Source organism: Silurus aristotelis, assembly GCF_946808225.1.
Source record: "Silurus aristotelis genome assembly, chromosome: 7".
NCBI classification, from domain to species: Eukaryota; Metazoa; Chordata; class Actinopteri; order Siluriformes; family Siluridae; genus Silurus; species Silurus aristotelis.
Genome location: NC_139580.1, coordinates 6,601,844 through 6,620,373, shown reverse-complemented (window position 1 = coordinate 6,620,373; position 18,530 = coordinate 6,601,844). Strand labels below are relative to the sequence as shown.

General features: G+C 37.1%; 1 protein-coding gene across 1 annotated transcript in view; it reads left to right on the top strand.

Annotated features, from left to right (window-relative positions):
* The first annotated feature begins 5,540 nt into the window (after positions 1-5,540).
* Positions 5,541-18,530, top strand: part of enpp2l (ectonucleotide pyrophosphatase/phosphodiesterase 2-like) — a 32,556-nt gene continuing 19,566 nt past the window's right edge. The window contains exons 1-15 of the mRNA XM_083546963.1: positions 5,541-5,925; positions 9,906-10,014; positions 10,118-10,264; positions 10,464-10,589; positions 10,793-10,853; positions 10,954-11,051; positions 12,298-12,377; positions 12,461-12,580; positions 12,716-12,771; positions 16,008-16,073; positions 16,398-16,470; positions 16,566-16,674; positions 18,121-18,243; positions 18,358-18,389; positions 18,475-18,530. The exon at positions 18,475-18,530 is cut by the window's right edge and continues 72 nt beyond it. Coding sequence (XP_083403089.1) covers positions 5,572-5,925; positions 9,906-10,014; positions 10,118-10,264; positions 10,464-10,589; positions 10,793-10,853; positions 10,954-11,051; positions 12,298-12,377; positions 12,461-12,580; positions 12,716-12,771; positions 16,008-16,073; positions 16,398-16,470; positions 16,566-16,674; positions 18,121-18,243; positions 18,358-18,389; positions 18,475-18,530 — 1,610 coding nt within the window. The 5' untranslated portion in view covers positions 5,541-5,571. The remainder of the gene's footprint in view (positions 5,926-9,905; positions 10,015-10,117; positions 10,265-10,463; positions 10,590-10,792; positions 10,854-10,953; positions 11,052-12,297; positions 12,378-12,460; positions 12,581-12,715; positions 12,772-16,007; positions 16,074-16,397; positions 16,471-16,565; positions 16,675-18,120; positions 18,244-18,357; positions 18,390-18,474) is intronic.

Genomic DNA, 18,530 nt, shown 5'->3' with positions numbered 1-18,530 from the left:
ATTGGATGTTCTTAGCAAAACTGTTAGTGTTAATTGTTTTTTTGTTTGAAATAATTTGTAGTTTTAAGGTAGTGGTAATAAGTGTTTCACTGTTTGATACTGGTGATCGTGATTAGCTATAGGTAGTGGTTATCAGTGATTGGATATTAGATAGTGGTGATAAGTGATTGAATGTTAGATAGTGGTGATCAGTGATTGGATGTTAGATAGTGGTGATCATTGATTGAATGTTCGATAGTGGTGATCAGTGATTTAATGTTAGATAGTGGTAATCAGTGAATTAATGTTAGATAGTGGTGATCAGTGATTAGATGTTAAATAGTCATGATCAGTGATTGGATGTTAGGAAGTGGTGATCAGTGATTGAATGTTAGGTAGTGTTGATCAGTGATTGGATGTTAGACAGTGGTGATCACTGATTTGGTGCTTGATACTGATCAGTGATTAGCTATAGGTAGTGGTGATCAGTGAATGGATATTAGATAGTGGTAAACAGTGATTGAATGTTAGATAGTGGTGATTAGTGATTGGATGTTAGGTAGTGTTGATCAGTTATTGGATATTATTAAGTGGTGACCAGTGATTAGATGTGAGATAGTAGTGATCAGTGATTGAATGTTATATAGTGGTGATCAGTGATTTAAAGTTATATAGTGGTGATCAGTGATTGAATGTTAGATAGAGGTGAACAGTGATTGAATGTTAGATAGTGGTGATCAGTGATTGGATGTTAGGTAGTGTTGATCAGTGATTGAATGTTAGGTAGTGGTGATCAGTGATTGGATGTTAGGTAGTGTTGATCAGTGATTAGCTATAGGTAGTGGTGATCAGTGATTAGCTATAGGTGGTGGTGATCAGTGAATGGATGTTAGATAGTGGTGATCAGTGATTGGATGTTAGGTAGTGTTGATCAGTGATTGAATGTTAGGTAGTGGTGATCAGTGATTGGATGTTAGGTAGTGTTGATCAGTGATTAGCTATAGATAGTGGTGATCAGTGATTGGATGTTAGATAGTGGTGATCAGTGATTGGATGTTAGATAGTGGTGATCAGTGATTGAATGTTAGATAGTGGTGATTAGTGATTGAATGTTAGATAGGGGTGATCAGTGATTAAATGTTAGATAGTGGTGATCAGTGATTGGGTGTTAGGTAGTGGTGATCAGTGATTGGATATTAGATAGTGGTGATCAGTGATTAAATGTTAAATAGTGGTGATCAGTGATTGGATGTTAGATAGTGGTGATCAGTAATTGAATGTTCGATAGTGGTGATCAGTGATTTAATGTTAGATAGTGGTAATTAGTGAATTAATGTTAGATAGTGGTGATCAGTGATTAGATGTTAAATAGTTGTGATCAGTGATTGGATGTAAGGTAGTGGTGATCAGTGATTGGATGTTAGGAAGTGTTGATCAGTGATTGGATGTTAGGCAGTGGTGATCACTGATTTGGTGCTTGATACTGGTGATCAGTGATTAGCTATAGGTAGTGGTGATCAGTGAATGGATATTAGATAGTGGTGATCAGTGATTGATTGTTAGATAGTGGTGATCAGTAATTGGATGTTAGGTAGTGTTGATCAGTTATTATATGTTCGATAGTGGTGACCAGTGATTAGATGTAAGATAGTAGTGATCAGTGATTGAGTGTTATATAGTGGTGATCAGTGATTGAATGTTATATAGTGGTGATCAATAATTGGATGTTAGGCAGTGGTGATCACTGATTGGATGTTAGGCAGTGGTGATCAGTGAATGGATATTAGATAGTGGTGATCAGTGATTGAATGTTAGATAGTGGTGATCAGTGATTGCATGTTATTTAGTGGTGACCAGTGATTAGATGTGAGATAGTAGTGATAAGTGATTGAATGTTATATAGTGGTGATCAGTGATTGAATGTTATATAGTGGTGATCAGTGAATGGATTTTAGATAGTGGTGATCAGTGATTGAATGTTAGATAGTGGTGATTAGTGATTGGATGTTAGGTAGTGTTGATCAGTGATTTAATGTTAGGAAGTGTTGATCAGTTATAAGCTATAGGTAGTGGTGTTCAGTGATTAAATGTTAGGTAGTGGTGATCAGTGATTGGATGTTGGGTAGTGTTGATCAGTGATTGAATGTTAGGTAGTGGTGATCAGTGATAAATGTTAGATGGTGCTGATCAGTGATTTAATGTTATATAGTGGTGATCAGTTGTTGGATGTTAGATAATGCTGATCAGTGATTGGATGTTAGGTAGTGTTCATCAGTGATTGGATGTTAGGTACTGGTTATCAGTGATTGGATGTTAGATAGTGGTGATCAGTAAATGAATGTTAGATAGTGGCGATCAGTGTTTAGCTATAGGAAGTGGTGATCAGTGATTGAATGTTAGGTAGAGGTGATCAGTGATTGGATGTTAGATAGTGGTGATCAGTGATTGAATGTTAGATAGTGGTGATCAGTGATTGAATGCTAGATACTGGTGATTAGTGATTGAATGTTATATAGTGGTGGTCAGTTATTGAATGTTATATAGTGGTGATCAGTGATTGAATGTTATATTGTGATGATCAGTGATTGAATGTTAGATAGTGGTGATCAGTGTTTAGCTATAGGTAGTGGTGTTCAGTGATTAGATGTTAGATCGTGGTGATCAGTGTTTAGCTATAGGTAGAAGTGATCAGTGATTGAATGTTACATAGTGGTGATCAGTGGTTGAATGTTAGATAGTGGTGATCAGTGATTGAATATTATATAGTGGTGATCAGTGATTGAATGTTATATTGTGATGATCAGTGATTGAATGTTAGATAGTGGTGATCAGTGTTTAGCTATAGGTAGTGGTGATCAGTTATTGAATGTTATATAGTGGTGTTCAGTTATTGGATGTTATTTAGTGGTGACCAGTGATTAGATGTGAAATAGTAGTGATCAGTTATTGAATGTTATATAGTGGTGATCAGTGATTGAATGTTATATAGTGGTGACCAGTGTTTGAATGTTAGATAGTGGTGATCAGTGATTGAATGTTATATAGTGATGATCAGTGATTGAATGTTAGATAGTGGTGATCAGTGTTTAGCTAAAGGTAGTGGTGATCAGTGATTGAATGTTATATAGTGGTGATCAGTGATTAAATGTTATTTAGTGGTGACCAGTGATTAGATATTAGATCGTGGTGATCAGTTATTGAATGTTATATAGTGGTGTTCAGTTATTGGATGTTATTTAGTGGTGACCAGTGATTAGATGTGAAATAGTAGTGATCAGTGATTGAATGTTATATTATGATGATCAGTGATTAAATGTTAGATAGTGGTGATCAGTGTTTAGCTATAGGTAGTGGTGATCAGTGATTAAATGTTATATTGTGATAATCAGTGATTGAATGTTAGATAGTGGTGATCAGTGTTTAGCTAAAGGTAGTGGTGATCAGTGATTGAATGTTATATAGTGGTGATCAGTGATTGAATGTTATTTAGTGGTGACCAGTGATTAGATATTAGATCGTGGTGATCAGTGATTGAATGTTATATAGTGGTGATCAGTGTTTAGCTATAGGTAGTGGTAATCAGTGATTAGATGTTAGATCGTGGTGATCAGTGATTGAATGTTATATAGTGGTGATCAGTGATTGAATGTTATATAATGGTGATTAGTTATTGAATGCTATATTGTGATGACCAGTGATTGAATGTTAGATAGTGGTGATCAGTGTTTAGCTATGGGTAGTGGTGATCAGTGATTAAATGCTATGTAGTGGTGATCAGTGGTTGAATGTTAGATAGTGGTGATCAGTGATTGAATATTATTTAGTGGTGATTAAATGTTATATAGTGGTGATCAGTGATTGAATGTTATATTGTGATGATCACTGATTGAATGTTATATTGTGATGATCAGTGATTGAATGTTAGATAGTGGTGATCAGTGTTTAGCTATAGGTAGTGGTGATCAGTGATTGAATGGTATATAGTGGTGATCAGTGATTGAATGTTATTTAGTGGTGACCAGTGATTAGATGTTAGATCGTGGTGATCAGTGATTGAATGTTATATAGTGGTGATCAATGATTAGATGTTAGATACTGGTGATCAGTGACTGAATGTTAGATAGTGGTGATCAGGGATTGGATGTTAGATAGTGGTGATCAGTGATTGAATGTTATATAGTGGTGATCAATGATTAGATGTTAGATACTGGTGATCAGTGACTGAATGTTAGATAGTGGTGATCAGGGATTGGATGTTAGATAGTGGTGATCAGTGATTGAATGTTAGATAGTGGTAGTCAGTGATTGGATGTTAGATAGTGGTGATCAGTGATTAGATGTTAGATAGTAGTGATCAGTAATTGGATGTTAGATAGTGGTGATCAGTATCTGGCTGTTTAGTAGCTGTGTTTTGCTGTTAGATGTTGGTTATTTGTGATTGAGGTAATGGTAATCACAATCGGAGCCAAGCGATTCTTTGTATTTACCACTTTATTATTTTTATCCAATATATTCTTTCACATTTTCTCTTATTTTCTTAAATATTTTCAGATTTTCTAATATTTTTCTATTTACTCATACTTTATTTAATGCACAATTTCCTGAGCAGCCGATCTGGTTGTATTCTGTATATAACTATGTTTGTGACAAATAAAATCTTGAATCTTGATCAGTTATTTGGTATTACATAGTGGTGATTGGTTATTTTGTTGTTAGGGAACGGTTAGCAGTTATTTGGTGATGTTTAGTAATCTTAAGTAGTGGTGATCAGTGATTGTTCATTAGGCAGTGGCAATCAATCCCTGTTTACTATCCTAAGACGAAATAACTTATTACCACTACCTAATTTGGGAAGTAAGGAGTATTAAAAAGTTATTAGGCTGAAAAACACTTGTTAACAGCATTCTGGTCAATTAACATTGTGAACAGTGACTTGATTGTTAGGTAAATTTAACCAGTTCTCAGTGGTGGACAGTAACAAAGTAAATGCAATGTGTTACCGTACCGTGTTAAAGGTTTTTTTTATTTTAATAGATAGCAATCAGTATTTGAGTAATTGAGTCACTATTGAGTCTTTTCACATAATGAGTTGATTAAACAAAAGTCTTATGACGTAAAAAATTATAATTGGAGATTATAGCCATAATAAATTATAGTGCTTTAGGTACTTAAGTACATTTGAATGCAAATCTTTTTATTCAAGTGAAAGTTATATTGGGGCACTTTTACTGAAGTAATAGTTCACCTTGTGTATCTCTACTTTAACTCAAGTACAGGTTTTGTTTACTTCGTCCACCACGGCTTGAAGTGAGCAGAGAAATTAGTATTTTTGAGTAGTGGTAACTATTGGTTTTTATTAGTTAGCTAGTGTAACCAGTGATTAGCACTTGATCAATGGGTAGTGGAGATCATTGATTAGCTCTATAGTCTGACCAGTGACTGGTTTGCACAGAAGTCATTTGTTGGGAAGTGGTAATTAGTCACTGATTGCTAATCAGGGGTAATAGTTAAAAGGGAGGGGGGGTGTTGCATAAGGGGTGCTTTGTAATGCTTGGATTTGAAGTCGTTTGCAAGCTTCCAATCAGACGACCAATGACACTAAAGGTACAACCGTGCATAATAATAAGGTATTCATCAGCTTCAAACCCATGGAAACATCAGCACACGAAGGCAGTTTTGAAGTCAGATCTGTCCCCATCACCCCCGCATAGCGAACCGCTGACTCGTGCTGTGCGTCTGAGTCCGGGAGCAGGGAGCAGCACGCGCGATCGTTCCTGCGCGCGCATTGGCTGGCGGAGGAGGGCGCACGTGGGCCAGTGTAAACAAGCCGGCAGCGCGCGCGCCCCCGCACCGCCCCCGTGCGTGCGCGGTCAGCTGGACCTCGGTAAAGCGGCTCGGACCTCAGTGCAGCGCGGACACGCCGGAACAATGGCGCTCGGAAACCTGGTACGGTAAGACGAACGAATTCCGGTTACTAGTGTTTGATTCAGCGTCTGATCTCAGCGTGCGGTTTTTTATTTATTTATCACATTTATTTATATTTTATATAAACTGTATAACACAGAGAGGCGCAGTGTAGGACGGAGATCTCGGGGTGTTTAGGAGGAAACCATGCGCATTTTGGATGTCGCCCTGATGATCAGATTTTAGATCGGACTTTTGCACTGTGAGAGGAGAGTCAGCAGAGATTTCGCAAGCCGCTTCACAAACAAGATTTCCACACTTTTTTTTTTTATAGCCGATGATATCACGTAGAACATTTATTTATATATATATATATATATATATATATATATATATATATATATATATATATATATATATATATATATATATATAAAATAATAAAACAAATAATAATATATATACAGCCATATTTTTAATTTTATTTTACAATGAATATGCAACAAAACATAAAATTATTGACATAGGCATTACAAATTCAATAAATGTGTATGTTTATATAATTATTTTATAATTTTATTATGTTTAGTTATTTATTTTTAAGGATTCTGTATCTATATTACAACTTCTTCTCCTACCGGCTGCTTCCAGTAGAGGTCGCTGCAGCGGATCATCCGTCTACAACTACTGACTGCTAATAGTGATCATAATTTAGAGGAAAATACATTTCAATTGAACTATTGCCTTTACATTACATTGTATTACAACACACCGTCCTTAAAATAAGCTACAATGATTTACAAAACATCTGGAAAAAATGAGATGAAATTGCCATTCAAACAAATCAGTTTTTTCAAGTTTACTTCTTACTTATTCAGTAGAATCTTTTTTTTTTCTGTAAAATTTCATCTGAATACATTGTAAACAGCTTTTTGGAATATAAAATTGTTTCTAGCATGATAAAGATGTGTATTAACACCAATGTAAGGATATAAAAGATATATATATATTTTTTAAATAATGACACTAGTCTAGTCCTAGTCTTTTTAGTCTCCATGGAGTTGATATGGAATGGTAGCCATGTTGGTTTAGTTCTCTGCTCCAAAACAACCCAAACCATTAAGCCTTTACCTCCATGTTTGATTGTGGGTGTAAGGTAGTCAGCTAACATCTTCACATAACGTTCTTTAAGTCATTGTTTCATTTGAGTGTGTTTTGGTGTGTTTTTACTTGGAAGGAACATGGACATATCTCAAAAACCATAAAAGACTAAGTATTTACATTTAACAGGCAGAATAAGTAGACTAGTAGAAAGTATAAATGGCTTCCATGATGTTCTATCTGACCATAACATGGTTCACAATCCCTTTGTGATTATTGTATTCCCTGTGCATTTGCAAATAAATGTGGTCAGAGTAATTTTTTTTTATTAAAACACGGTTTGATTGCTTATACACTGGTAAAGTGGATGTTGCAGAATGCCAGCGATTCGAATTTGATCCTCGTAGCTGGATTCGGTTCACTATATTAAAAATACATGATCGAATCACGTTGACTTGGTGTTAACGTGACCCAGTTGAATCTACTGGGACCAATGTGGACGTTTGAATGAGTAATACGGAACGTTTGCATTGGTGCTGTTTGTTTGAACATTGAAGCCTGACTGCGTTTGAACCTTTGACTCTTTGCGTTTCGGATTGCGTTCCATCAAACTCTGCAGGCCACGTCTAGACCCAGTCGTCTAGACATTACAATTTGTCCCTTGTCAAATATTTTTTGCTGCCTAAAATTATATCCCACACACTAACAGGTGCCATGATAAAGAGATGGTGTTATTCACTTCACTGGTCTTAATGATATGATGTCATAATGTTATGCTTGATCGGTGTATATGGGAATGTGGTGAAGTAATCCATTCTTCACAATTACAGTGAAATCTGCATCTTTTGTGCAGTGAGGACATTGAGGGGCAATCGGACCATGGTGACTCATGCTCTAGATTAGTTAGCGTGTTCAAGTGTGGTCCTGTATGTCTGTAAACATCTGGAATAACTGCTGAAATTCACTGTAATCAGAAAAGCAAGTGAGGACATGAGTCAGTTAGGCTAAAGATTATTATCACTGATGATATTCACTATTATTTATGTGTGAATGATCTAAATGTATTAATTCAGTTTCAGGTTAGATTACATTGGATTAGATTAGTTTATTTTTCCATTGGCTTTTCCATGAGTTCATGAGTTGATTGGTTCATAATTTCCAGCTGCCAGTTTATTAGTTTATACCAATTTTAAAGTCAGATTCACTTTTTTTTTTTTTGTCCAGATTGTGTATTTCTTTTCAATCCTTATTATAGATTGAAACTTATTTTTTTGCATCAAGCATAAGAACGAGAAAGTATTTTAGTATTTAAATACTGGGATTATTTCCACACAGCATTCTGCAGAGTTAATAGGTTAATAAGTGAGCGGCTGTAGTTTGAGTGAACAGGAACTGAAAGAATCACTCTGTACAATCGTGGTGAACAGAAAAGCGTCTTAAAATGCACAGAACGTTAAAATATAAGGTGAATAGGCTACAACAGAAGAAAACCAAATCAGATATTATTTCCCTAGAAAGCTTAATGGTTGAGAAATGTATTTGAATCTATGTGAGTGAAGGTTTGATTAACCGATAAACAGAAATACATCAGAACATATTACAACACTCCTACAATGGCAGCCTTGCGTTGTGTGGGCTCAGGGAATCAATTGTAGCATTGCAGTTATGATTTCCAAGCCATCCCAGTTTAAAGATTCCTGATCGACACTGGTTTAGATACTTGATTTTTTTTTAAGCAATAAGTGTAAATGCGAATGAAGAGAGACTAAAAGATGATCGCTAAGATTTTCTTGTTGGGGGGAAAAAAGGAGGAATGATGGGTTTTCATTGTCAGGCTTAGATTTAATGGCATTTGGCAGACCCCCCTTTATAAACCAGAGCAGTTTAGGGTTAAATGATTTGCTCGGGTCAGGATCTGGGCTCAAACTGAGGGTGGTTGTGTGAGAGTCAGGAACTCTAGCAGTTTGCCATTGAGGGATGTGTAAACCTAAGCACCGGAACAGGCTGAAATTTCCAATTTTTTTAATTCGAGGGTTCTCGGAACCATGGAATCCACAGAACAAGGGTAAGGGTTATCCACAAAATCAGGTCCTGAAATGCGGAGTAAATGAAAACCCACAAATCCAAAGTCTTTCTCTAGAAGTAGTACAGCAAAAATCTAACTCAAAAACAAGAACCTACACCAAACTAAACAAGGCTGGAGACACAGGGAACCATACCATGAGAAATAGCTCAAACATCAACATCCAAGAAACTTAAATACACACAGGAATGATTTACACAGGTGGAAACAATCAGTAACAAATAAGGAGCACAGTGGCGACATCTGGTGGCTGGATTGAGGAAACTCTCCAAATCCAAACATAGTGCAACAGAGGTAGCTTTTAAATTGTGCCTTAAACCAAAGTTCAACACCTTACCCACTAAACTATTACTTTTAATCAGAAGGTCATAGGTTCAAATCCCAGCACAACCAAGCATTCACCTGTAAGCAAGGCGCTCAACCGTCAACTGCTCGGTTGTTACTCTGTTACTCTGGATAAGGGCATGTGCCAAATGCCATAAATGCAATGCGCTTGTATACTACACTTTATATTCATGCTTTCATCAGCATATATTCCATTTATATTTCCTGCTTCATTAGCAGCTCACGGTTTCATGCTTTGAGGACGTAAGTGTTAGCTTTCAAACGTTTTATATGTTTGGTGAAGTTGGTACTCTGTGTTGTGTTGCCTCACTGATATTCTGTTGTTGTGTTTCCGATTTGAAAACCCTACACTTGTGTTGAACTGATTTCCTGAATTATTGCTAATGATGTGCAAATTGGACAAAAGCAAAAATCCCAGCATTATTTAGTGGAGGTTATTTAACGTGTGCACGTGTGTTTGTACGTGTATTCATGTCTGCTTCTCTCGCTCCAGGTTGCTTGTGTATTCCTGTTAGTACTTGGCTCCTATGTGTGTGTGGGCTACGTGTTTCAAGCCGGACAGCCAACAGAAGAAAAAGAAGAGATTCCCTTAATCTCTAAAAGTGAGACTTGTTTGTAAAAGCAAATGAGTGTAAATTCTTAATCGTTTCCTGACCACTATGTGTGTGTGTGTGTGTGTGTGTGTGTGTGCGTTGTGTAATGCAGTATCTTTATGGGAACGCACGACCGGTTCTTGTAAGGGGCGATGCTTTGAGCTGGTGGAGGCTTCGCCTCCTGTGTGCAGGTGTGATAATCTTTGTAAGACCTACTACAGCTGCTGCTCTGACTTTGATAAACATTGCCTAAAAACCGGTGAGTATAAAATGCTGATGAATTTAAAGCCATGCACATCCCAAATGGAAATTGCTGAAGCATTAGAAATCGTGTGTGTGTGTGTGTGTGTGTGTGTGTGTGTGTGTGTGTGTGTGTGTGTGTGTGTGTGTGTGTGTGTGTGTGTGTGTGTGTGTGTGTGTGTGTGTGTGTGTGTGTGTGTGTGTGTGTGTGAGATTAGCCGGAGGGTTTGAATGTACTGCAGAACGGTGTGGAGAAAGCAGAAATGAGGACTATGCATGCCAGTGTTCAGAAGACTGTTTGGAGAATGGGGACTGCTGCACCAACTACAAAGCTCTATGTAAAGGTCAGGCATTAGAAATATATATATATAGTGTATGTATGTATGTGTATGTATGTATGTATGTATGTGTGTGTGTGTGTGTGTGTGTATATATATATATATATATATATATATATATATATATATATATATATATATATATATATATATATATATATATATATAAAAAAATGTATGTGTAAACTGTATGTGTGTTTGGTTTGCAGGTGACAGCCAATGGGTGGATGGAGACTGTGAGGAGATTACCACCCCACAATGCCCAGCAGGGTAAGTATTTTATTTATATATATATATAAAAATGAGAGACACTAAATGTTCTGTTCTTCTGTTCTCTAGGTCAATAACTTTTGTATTCTTTCCTGTGCAGGTTTGTACGTCCTCCTCTCTTCATTATTTCCCTGGACGGATTCCGTGCCTCCTACATTAAGAAAGGAAAATCGGTCATTCCCAACATTCATAAACTGAGTATGAACCATCTTTAAATTTTTACGTATATGTCAGGGATATAGTATATGGTTTTCTTTAAGATGCTCAAATAGTGCTTTTAACAATCAAAATGGTCTCTAAAGCAGCTTTACTGAAACAAATAATTGCAAATCTAAGTTTTATCCCACCCCTGAGACGAGAAGGAGTTCCGTGTCTGGATCCTCTCTAGGTTTCTTCATCGTAACAACTCAGGGAGTTTTTCCTCACCACTGTCCTTGTGACTTGTTTGAAAGTGGATTTTGTTTTGTGGTAGGATAAGCTTAAGAACTATGACGATTTGGGCTGTAATCAATATAAACAAAGTGTAAAATTAAAATGGGTTCCCTTCTTAGTCTGGTTCCTGTCGAGGTTTCTTCCTCATACTATATTGTTTTTTTTTTTCCTTTTCCACTGTCACCACTTGCTCAGTGATTAGAAAAGGCACTATGTATATACCATACTTTATCTGTGTAATGCTGCTTTGGGACAATATACATTGTTAAAGTGCTAAACAAACTGAATTGCATTAAATCTTTAATGAATGAGCCAGTGGAGACGTGGTGGCATTGAAAACTTTGTATGAAGAAGGAATTCTGAGCGGAACCAGACTCAAAAAGGGAATCCATCATCTCAGTGTCACCGAATGTCCATTAATTTTACTTGTTAAGGTTATCAAATGTTCACAGAGGGGTACTTTAATGTAAAACTGTTCATGGCCCTAAACTGTACATCTTCGCTTATGGGGATACCAGATACTTTGAGTAGATGTGTCCAGTATTGATGTTAAGCACAATCACTTCCGTTTTAAACACTGAAAAAATCAGGGGCTAGAAAGTGCTGACTGAAGAATTATAAGTTAAAGGATAATCTGTCCATGCAGTCACAAATCACAGATGACTTTCATTTAATCAATAAATTATACTCTTTATTTTATTAATAGTATCATATCAGTATCAGTAGGCCATCTGGTCTCAAATGGTATTTCATAATTTTTCATGGATGGTGTATTTACAGGTAAAAAAATGACTATTTGTTGTTACATCAAAACTCCGAGTTCTCAGCTCATATCATGTAAGACGAAGCTTCAGAACTATGCACTATTTTGACCCGCCTAAGTATCGGATAAGAGCCTTAATTCCTTCGTTCCATCTGAGGTCTGAATGCAGCTGTAGTCATTTCTGTATGTAATCATTCGAAAGTCCTACATTTCTTACATTTTGCTTTGTTAAATGCCTCTTTTTTGCAGGAACATGCGGGACACGCTCGCCTCACATGAGACCGATGTACCCTTCAAAGACCTTCCCCAACCTCTACACGCTTGCCACGGTAAACACCGTTCCCACGTTTTATTCCTCAATACAAATTCATACAAAATGTTTTGAGTGTTTTGTGTACGTGTGCCGGTGCAGGGACTTTACCCGGAGTCTCACGGCATCGTGTGTAACACCATGTACGACCCAGTGTTCGACGGGAACTTCAATCTGCGTGGGAGAGAGAAGCTCAATCATCGCTGGTGGGGTGGACAACCTGTGAGTTCGGTCTATCAAAAAAATAGATCATTTATACGCATGTACTGACTGTAATTATAAGACGTTATGATCTGATTAGTATAGTGCAAGTGATATAAATTCTGTCATTTGTTTTCTGGATCCTTCTTCCCACAGATCTGGATAACAGCAGAGAAGCAAGGGGTGAAGGCAGCAACGTTCTTCTGGCCTTGGTAAGCAAATCAACATGCAGCATATACACCATCGTTTAAACCCGCATATTAAATATAAACTTGCATATTCCTGCAGTTATCTGATCGGCCAATCACGTGGCAGAAGTGTAATGCATAAAATAAGAAATCTTTTATTGTAGTTTAGATGTTTAAACCAAAAGGGAAGGTTTCCGAAACGTCCTACACAGAACTTTGCGCAAAACCGATTACATTAGTTCGATCTGCAAGCAGGTATTAAGGAACTCAAATAACCGTTCTTTACAATCGTGGTGAGCAGAAAAGCATCTCAATATTCACACAGGTATTGAACCTCTAGGTGGATGAGCTTCAACAAGAGATTGCCACTCCTGCTGGTGAAAAATTCTGAGGCTACCACATGCACAGGTTCACTCAAACTGGACCATTCAAGATTATAAACATAGAAAAATCAATTTACAGTCATTGTGCTTCATTCCCAGGATAAATAGTGTGTTTTGGTTAAATTTTTCATGCTAGATGATCATGCCTGGTGGCATAAAATGAATGCCTTGATGATGCACTTGAATTTGGTACATTTGTTTCTGGATTATTTTGATTTCACAAAAGTTTGTGGATAATTCATTTTTTTTTTTTTTTTTTATACATTTTATAGAAAAGTGGTAGCTCGGTGTTCAAGCTTTTCTCATGAGTTCGTGAATTGAAATCCAAAGCCACCAAGCTGCCACGATTGGGCCCTTAAACAAGGCCCCTTAACTTTTACTTTCTCTTGTGTATAATTTAGATAATTGTAGGTTGATTTGTATAAGGTAACCTCCAGATGCTGACAACCTTGATCAGTTGTCTGAGGTAAAATGTGCTTGATAACGCTAAATTCTGATCGATGATGGTTTAAATTCTGCTATATTAGTTTCTGAATAATGTGCTCTCTTTTGCTATATTCAATCCCGAATAAAAACCTAAAGTTTTGACCCGAGTTCATTCCTGGAAAATGCACTGAATTTGGTTGAATTCATTCCTGTCTAATCTGAACAGTTTTGCTAAATAACTATATTTTTGTCAGATTCACTCCTGGATAGTACTCTGTCCATATGTATAGTAATGAAGAATGATTTTGATTCTCATTAAGTTCGAGAAATTGTACATGAAGCTCAATGCTAGGCCAAAACCAGAACAATGCTAGCAGTTTTCACAGAATCCTGAAAAAAAATCTTCCTCTTCTACATACTACAACACGAAATGTGTACAATCACAACACCATTTACAATCATGGACATTTATACACCAGTAGTGTAAAGTATTTGAGTAAATGTACTTGGTTGCTGTACTTAATTGTTTGGCTACTTTTTAGTTTGATTGAATATCAACGATTGAAGCAATTTTTTACTTTCTACTCATCTACATTTATGATTCAATAGAAGTACTTTTTTACTCCATATTTTAATTGACAATGAGTACATAACCGATTAAATTTTGCACTCTGCTGAGGTGATTATTTTTTTTTTCTTTCATTTTATTTGTCGATTGAATACTAGTGATACTCAAGTACTGTTCAAATCAGATACTTTTACTTAAGTCATAGAATTTTTGACTTTTTAACTTATGTAATGGGGGGCTTTCAAAATGAACGCATTAATAACGAGTAAAAGCAAATTCATTTTAACGGCACTAGTTTTATTTTTACGCGCGAATAACGCAGCACGCGTATCTTTTTTGAGCATTTATATAAAAAATATACGCAAATAAAAGTAATTGAAACCTTCAACGCAACACATTTTTTCACAACATCCTTTCTTTACTTCCACCCAAATATTTTTAATCGATAAACATTTGTTTGGCGCCAAGTCTTAAATCAAGCACCAAATTCCAAATTGGTGCACAAATCCGGCTAATAAAACTGTCCGTGTGGAAACAGCAAAAGTTCCGTTCGGTGTCCTTCTGATTCACGTAATTGTTACATTTTTTTTATATTTTATTCTATTGACGGCCCTAAATGGAGTAAGTTTTGCAGCTTTTGTATGTATGATTTCCAGGTACTCTTTGCACCTCTGCATAACGCAGTAGCTTTGTAAACCCACACGAGTTTAAAGGTTAAAGCAAACATTAGCTGTACGAATACTGACCATATATCAAAGTACACACTTTTGTCAGTACACTGATCTTTGATCTGTCATGTCAGAGTTTGGGACTGATTTTGAGAAATACCCTCGAATCACTATTCAGGCTTTTTTTTTTTTTTTTGGTTAAAGAAGTGTGTTTGCTTTTGGGTGTTTATTCTTCCTTGAGGCACAGAATGTGAAGAGACTTGTGATCCGTATGCACATGATCCAAAAAGCCACATGGCTTTTCTGTCTCCTCCAGGCATCTATTCAAACAATAGATTCCTCTTTTACTTTAACACACACACACACACACACACACACACACACACACACACACACACACACACATTCAGGCTATTCATCCTTGTCTGCTGAACCGATCAACCCCTTTGTCCTACTTTAGTTTACATAAACTAACAAAAGGCCATGTTTATTTTCAGAGAGTGGGGTTCCGTTCCCAGTCTCTTCGGATGAGCAAAATCTAGGGAAATACTTAAGACAATGAGGAGGTTCTAGAACAAAAACCTTAATGTCGTACAATGGCCTATTCAAAGTTCTAATCTGTGGTCCTATTTTACAAAAATTGCAATATATATAATATATAATAAAGAATATAATTGCAGCGAATGGTGGCTCTGGCATATATAATGCTAACAGGTGGTAGCTTAGCGGCTAAGTCTTTGGCTTTTGGATCCGAAGGTCGTTCAAATCCCAGTTACACCAAGATGCCATTCCAGGGCCCTTAAGCAAGGGCCTTATTGATGTATCTGCTCAGTTGTGTGAATGAGATAAATGTAATAAGGCCGTCTGCCAAATGGCGTCAATGTAACGCAAATCCAATGTCTTCAGTTGATTATTAGTCATTTATAGTTCATTTATAAAGTTTTTTTTACATTTGTATTCCACAGTATGAAACAGGGTTCTAAATACTTTTGCAAAACACTGTATTTGTGTAACACAACAAAAAGGCTACAACCTGAACACATAAGTGCACTAAACAGTAGACACAGTGCCATAATGCCATTATGTTGCTATTACATAGTGTTTAGTGCGGAGATGTGTGTGATGTCAGCGTTGGCTGGTCGACACAGACAAGTGTCTGTTTTATTTTCAAGGTCGAACAAATCTCCTTCTTTATACCCTGTTTTGTGTGTGTAGGGTGATTCCACTGGAGAGAAGGATTCTGACCATGCTTAGGTGGCTCCACCTGCCTGACAATGAAAGGTCGGTTATTTTCTTTCTTTCATGTTAATGTAAAAACACAACCAATTTTCTAATAAAGTACACGTGATGCCTTGCCATACGTAAGCAACTGACAGATAGCGACTGAGATTGTGACGGGAGAAAAAAACACAAAAAAAGAAGGTGAAACATGAGGTTTTGAATGCGATGTGCAGTTTTAAAGGAGAGCTCAATATAGCCTGGGGGGTTGCCAGGTTTTGAACAATTCCCACTTAAACTCAAATCGAAAACCACAGGTGAAGTGTGCCTGAGTTCAGATCACAACATTATTGTTGAATATTGATATGATCAATGTGTTGTTTTCAGGCCGTATGTGTACGCAGTACACTCTGAGCAGCCTGATGCGTTCGGCCACAGACTGGGGCCTCTCAGCAATGAGGTATATTTATTTATTTTATATACAGAAAATATATGGTTGATTTATTTATATGCTTATTCCTGTATGTGTGTATTTACCTGTGTCTGTATGTGTAGCTGGATAACCCACTACGAGAAATAGATAACATCATCGGTCAGTTGATGAACGGTCTGAAACAGATGAACCTGCATCGATGTGTAAATGTCATCATAGTGGGCGATCACGGTACTACACACACTTGTACACCCTTATACACACTTGTAGACTGGTTCAGCGTTATGTAACACACCAGTACACTGAAAACATTTGTTCACACTTTTACACTAGTAAGGTTTAACACACGCCTGTAGACTGTATACACTTATTCACATTTTTTACACATTTATACGTCGGTTCAGCTTCATGAAACACACACCAGTGTAGTGCATACACTTATACACAAGTAAGGTTTAACACACCAGTACAGAGCACACACTTTTACACATTATATACAGATTTACACCCCGGTTCAGCTTCATGAAACACACTTATACACTGGTAAGGTTTAACACACGTGGTACACTGCACACACTTATACATACTTATAAACTGGTAAGGTTTAATACACACCAGTACATTGCACACACTTATACACAATTTATACAGATTAACACCCCAGTTCAGCTACATAAAACACACACCAGTACACTGCATACACTTATACACACTTGTAAATGGGCTCAGTGTGTTCATATTTATGTAACATACACCAGTGTATTGCATACCCTTTTACACTGGTAAGGTCTAACACACACCAGTGCACTGCACACAATTATAAACAGTCATCTGCACATATACCGGTTCTCACGTATACACAATTTATATACACGTACACACTGATTCAGCTTAATGAACACACACCAGTACACTGCATATACATATACATACTTATACACTGGTAAGGTAAACACAAATCAGTACACTTCACACACGTATATTCACTTATGCACACTTATACACATGTGCACTCTGGTACAGCTTTATGTAACACAGCTTAAACACACTTATACACTGGTAAAGTTTAACACACGTGGTACACTGCACACACACACACACACACACACACACATATACACACTTGTACACTGGTCCAGGTTCATGTAAACACTGCGCACACACACACTATATAATATATATATGAGGTCCCCTGGTGGTCTAGTGGTTAGGATGCGGCGCTCTCACCACTGCGGCCCGGGTTCGATCCCCGGTCAGGGAACCAACCCCAGCCACTCTTAGTGCCGGTCCCAAGCGCAGATAATTGGGGAGGTTTGCGTTAGGAAGGGCATCCAGCCTAAAAACATGTGGCAAATCAAACATGCGGATGATCTGCGACCCCTAATGGAAGAAGCCGAAACAAAGTGTATATATATATGTGTGTGTGTGTGTGTGTGTGTGTATGTGTGTATATATATATATATATATATATATATATATATATATATATATATATATATATATATATATATATATATATATATATAAAACCAGTTCAGCTTTATGTAATACACACCAGCACACTACACACACTTATACACACTTGTATACCAATTCTACACAACATTTATTAAGTCCTTCTAATGTGTCCTTGCTAAAGTGTGTGTGTTGTGTGTGTGTGTGTGTGTGTGTGTGTAGGAATGGAGGAGGCCCACTGTGACCGTACAGAGTATCTCGGCTCATACGGGCTCAATGTTAATGATTACACGCTCATCCCGGGATCGTCTGGGAGACTGCGTCCCAAAAACCAAAGCGTGCCATGTGAGAAACACAACACACACACACACACATACAGAAACACACACACACACACACACACACACACACACACACACCAGATGCCCTATTTACCTATCCAGTTTTGTCTTTTTTCAGACGACCCAGTAGAGCTTATAGCTAATTTAACAGTAAGTGGATAAAGTTATAGATCTAAGTGTTAAGCCATAGTTTTGATCACTGCATTACATCCCTTGTGTGTGTTTTGTCCTGCAGTGTAAGATGCCTAATCAGCATTTTAAAGCCTATCTGAAACAGCACCTGCCCAAACG